Here is a 3,107-nt window from a genome sequence, read left to right as displayed (position 1 = left end):
CTGCCCTCGTGCTCCCAGCGGCATCAGCCCTCCCCTCCCTGCCGTATGGATGTCCTGCGGGCATCCCTGCCAGCCCAGTCACCGCCACCTCCTGAGCCAGCAGATCAGGGGCCACCTCCTGCCCCTCACCCCCCACCACTCCTGCCCCAGCCCCCCAACTGTGAGTGTCCCTTGTTTGGCCATCTAATATGCTGGGCTGGGTGTAGTATATTCTGGGAAAATTAATCTCTGCTCCTCAGAAGCTCAGAGTCTAGGCCAAGGAGGAATGAAAAGATGAGAAATAGATGGTTGCAACCAGTTGACTAGTGCTGAGGTCGGAGCCTGTGGGAACAGAAGACAGAAACTCCCAATTGCCAAGGCCCCTGCCTGGGAATTGGGTCTATCTCAGGTTGGCACTTTACTCACCACCCTATCTTCTTTCTCTGCAGTCCCCCAGGGCCTCCTGCCTCCTTTTCCTCCAGGGATGTTCCCACTATGGCCCCCCATGGGCCCCTTTCCCCCTGTCCCACCTCCTCCCAGCTCAGGAGAGGCTGTGGCCCCTCCAACCACCAGTGCAGGTGAGCCTCTTGGGTACTACAGCTGCTGGGGAGGGGGTAGGGACAGAACCAGATCAGTGACACTTACTTCATATTCTTGCTCTTCAGCAGCCCTTTCTCGGCCCAGTGGAGCAGCCACAACCGCAGCTGCTGGCACCAGTGCTGCTCCCACCTCTGCCCCTGCCCCTGGCTCTGCCTCAGCCCCAGAGGCTGGCCCTGCCCCAGGCTTCCCCTTCCCGCCTCCCTGGATGGGTATGCCTCTGCCCCCACCCTTTGGTAAGTTGAGCCACTTCCCAGGTTGTAGAGGATGGGTTGGTTGTCAGGCCCAAGCAGCCCAGACTGAGACTCTGCCTCTCTCCAGCCTTCCCCCCAATGCCTGTGCCCCCTGCGGGCTTTGCTGGCCTGACCCCAGAGGAGCTGCAGGCTCTGGAGGGCCATGAGCGGCAGCATCTGGAGGCCCGTCTGCAGAGCCTGCGCAACATCCACACACTGCTGGATGCTGCCATGCTGCAGATCAACCAGTACCTCACTGTGCTGGCTTCCCTGGGGTAAGTATGTGGACTTGGCAGGGAGGGGAGGGGAGGGCTATCATGGGAAGGTTCCTAACAGTGATTCTTTGCCCTCGCTTCCCATGCTGACTTAGGCCATCTATCTGCAGACCCACCTAGAGCCTCAAGGACCAACTCCTGGTACTTTTTTAACCTCTCCAGAAAGCATGTCTGGATCTCAGCGATACTTGTTAGAAAGCTTTGGATCTTCTTACTTTATACTTTTTCGAGGGCAAATTACTCACAATTTTCATGACCTTATTACTTCCTATATCGTTATCATATAATGGTCTCCTGACATGTGGTGAAACTGTGGGGAATTGCTGCTCCTCAAGTGAGGCACCACATAATAAAGTCACTGGGAGCTATCCTAGCCAAAGTGGAAGTACTGGTCTCATTGCTCACTGGTTTTGCAACCTCTACGACCTTACTTGAACAGAAGAGTTCTAATTCCTATTCATAGGAGACATGTACAAAGTGCCCATTGCCCAACAATGACAGCAGTCCAAGGCTTGAGTGCTGTGAGACTTATTCAGGGGATACCCTTAAGGTTGCTGACACCCCCAGGACGGAAACCAGCAGTTTCAGTCCATGGCTTAGTGTCACTTGGGCCTTAAATCAAGTTGTTCTGAGTTCATTCAGCACATGTTCATTTGTGTCTGCTCGTCATAGGAGCACATCATTCTAGACTTTGTCCTCCAAGCTCACCAAAGGTGGGAGATCGGCCTGCCCCAGGATGCCTAGGTCAGGCTCACCTCTCCTCCCTTCTCTCTCCAGGCCTCCCCGGCCTGCCACGGTGGTCAGCCCCACAGAGGAGACTTCCCCTACAGTTGTCGCTGCTGCCTCCTCCACCAGCATTCCCAGCTCTGAGCCCACCACTCCATCCCCAGGCACCTCCCCATCAGCTCTGGAAACGGAAAAGCCTCCAGGTAGGAGTGGTTAGCCTATAGCCAGTGGGGCAGGGGACTTGTAGGTTCCACTTCTGACCTCTCCATTCCCAGCTCCTGAGTCAGTGGGCACAGAGGAGCTGCCTGAGGATGGGGAACCTGATGCTGCAGAGCTCCGTCGCCGCCGCCTGCAAAAGTTGGAATCCCCCATTGCCCACTGACACTGTCCTAGTCCTGGCTCCTGCCCCCACTCTCGAGCAGCCCTCGCTGGAATATGTCCTGCCACCAAGTGCCAGCTCCCTCTGTCTGCAGCAGGGAGTAGTAACCCCCAGCTCTGAGAACGAGGTGGTGGCATCCCCAAGGCCAAGTGGAGAGAGGCCTGAGAGTTCCCAGCTGACTCCCAGCTTGCAGGATCCCAGGCAGCCATGGGGATCTTGGGTCTGTTCCAGCCCGTCTCTCCAACTCTTCAGCCCTGTGTTCAGCTGGGGCCATGAAGGCAAGAGGTTCAGCCTCTGAGCAGCTCTCTTCTCTCTCACCCCTTCCTGGGAGAAGAGGCAGCCCCTTGGAGCCCTGCTCTTGTGTGTGGAGTCACTGCAGTGCCGAACAGTATTAGCTCCCATTCTCAAGTACGGACTCCAGAGGGGCTGGAGACAGGCCAGGAACTGCTCCCTGGCCCACCGCCAAGACTGGTACTGACATCCTTTTCTTACCCTCATCTCCCCAGAAGCCCCTTGTGGTGGTGGCTGTGCCCCCTATGCCCTATGGCATTTCCATGTCTTACTGGCAACCACAAAACTCAGGGAAAGGAGTGCCTGGGGGCTGGGGGGCAGGCGGGCAGCACTGAGGGACCCTGCCCCTCCCATCCCCCCAGGTCCCTTTCCCCTGCAGCTTCTCAGGTGAGACCAACCATCTCACCCAGCAGCCACTGCCCAGCCACATTCCAGGCTGAGGGCTAGTGTGTCTGCTCCTTAACCACTGCAAGCCCAGAACCCAAGGAAGGCCACTTCTCAACTTGCAGAATTTTTCTTGCATTTACAAGAATTGGAATACTTCCTTACTAGAGTCTTTTGGCTTAACTTTTGTCTTTTGAATTTGAATGCTTGACCCCAGGAAAGAGCAGCAGGAAAGACAGGCTA

The 3,107-nt window shown here is 56.4% G+C and overlaps 1 protein-coding gene across 3 annotated transcripts in view; it reads left to right on the top strand.

The window, feature by feature from the left end:
* The window catches only part of SYVN1 (synoviolin 1), an 8,292-nt gene extending 5,192 nt beyond the window's left edge, over positions 1 to 3,100 (top strand). The window contains exons 12-17 of one of the 3 annotated variants that reach the window (XM_027772425.1): positions 38 to 160; positions 429 to 557; positions 648 to 812; positions 898 to 1,084; positions 1,862 to 2,013; positions 2,086 to 3,100. In XM_027772425.1, the coding sequence (XP_027628226.1) occupies positions 38 to 160; positions 429 to 557; positions 648 to 812; positions 898 to 1,084; positions 1,862 to 2,013; positions 2,086 to 2,192 (863 nt within the window). In that variant the 3' untranslated portion in view covers positions 2,193 to 3,100. Of the gene's footprint in view, positions 1 to 37; positions 161 to 428; positions 558 to 644; positions 813 to 897; positions 1,085 to 1,179; positions 1,834 to 1,861; positions 2,014 to 2,085 lie in introns of those variants that run through there. The other 2 variants (XM_027772424.1, XM_027772426.1) reach the window with 2 other exon arrangements.
* Positions 3,101 to 3,107: the final 7 nt, after the last annotated feature.

The sequence above is a fragment of the Tupaia chinensis genome, unplaced genomic scaffold (genome assembly GCF_000334495.1).
Source record: "Tupaia chinensis unplaced genomic scaffold, TupChi_1.0 Scaffold000273_1, whole genome shotgun sequence".
Classification (NCBI taxonomy): Eukaryota; Metazoa; Chordata; class Mammalia; order Scandentia; family Tupaiidae; genus Tupaia; species Tupaia belangeri.
This window is presented reverse-complemented; position numbering and strand designations above follow the sequence as displayed.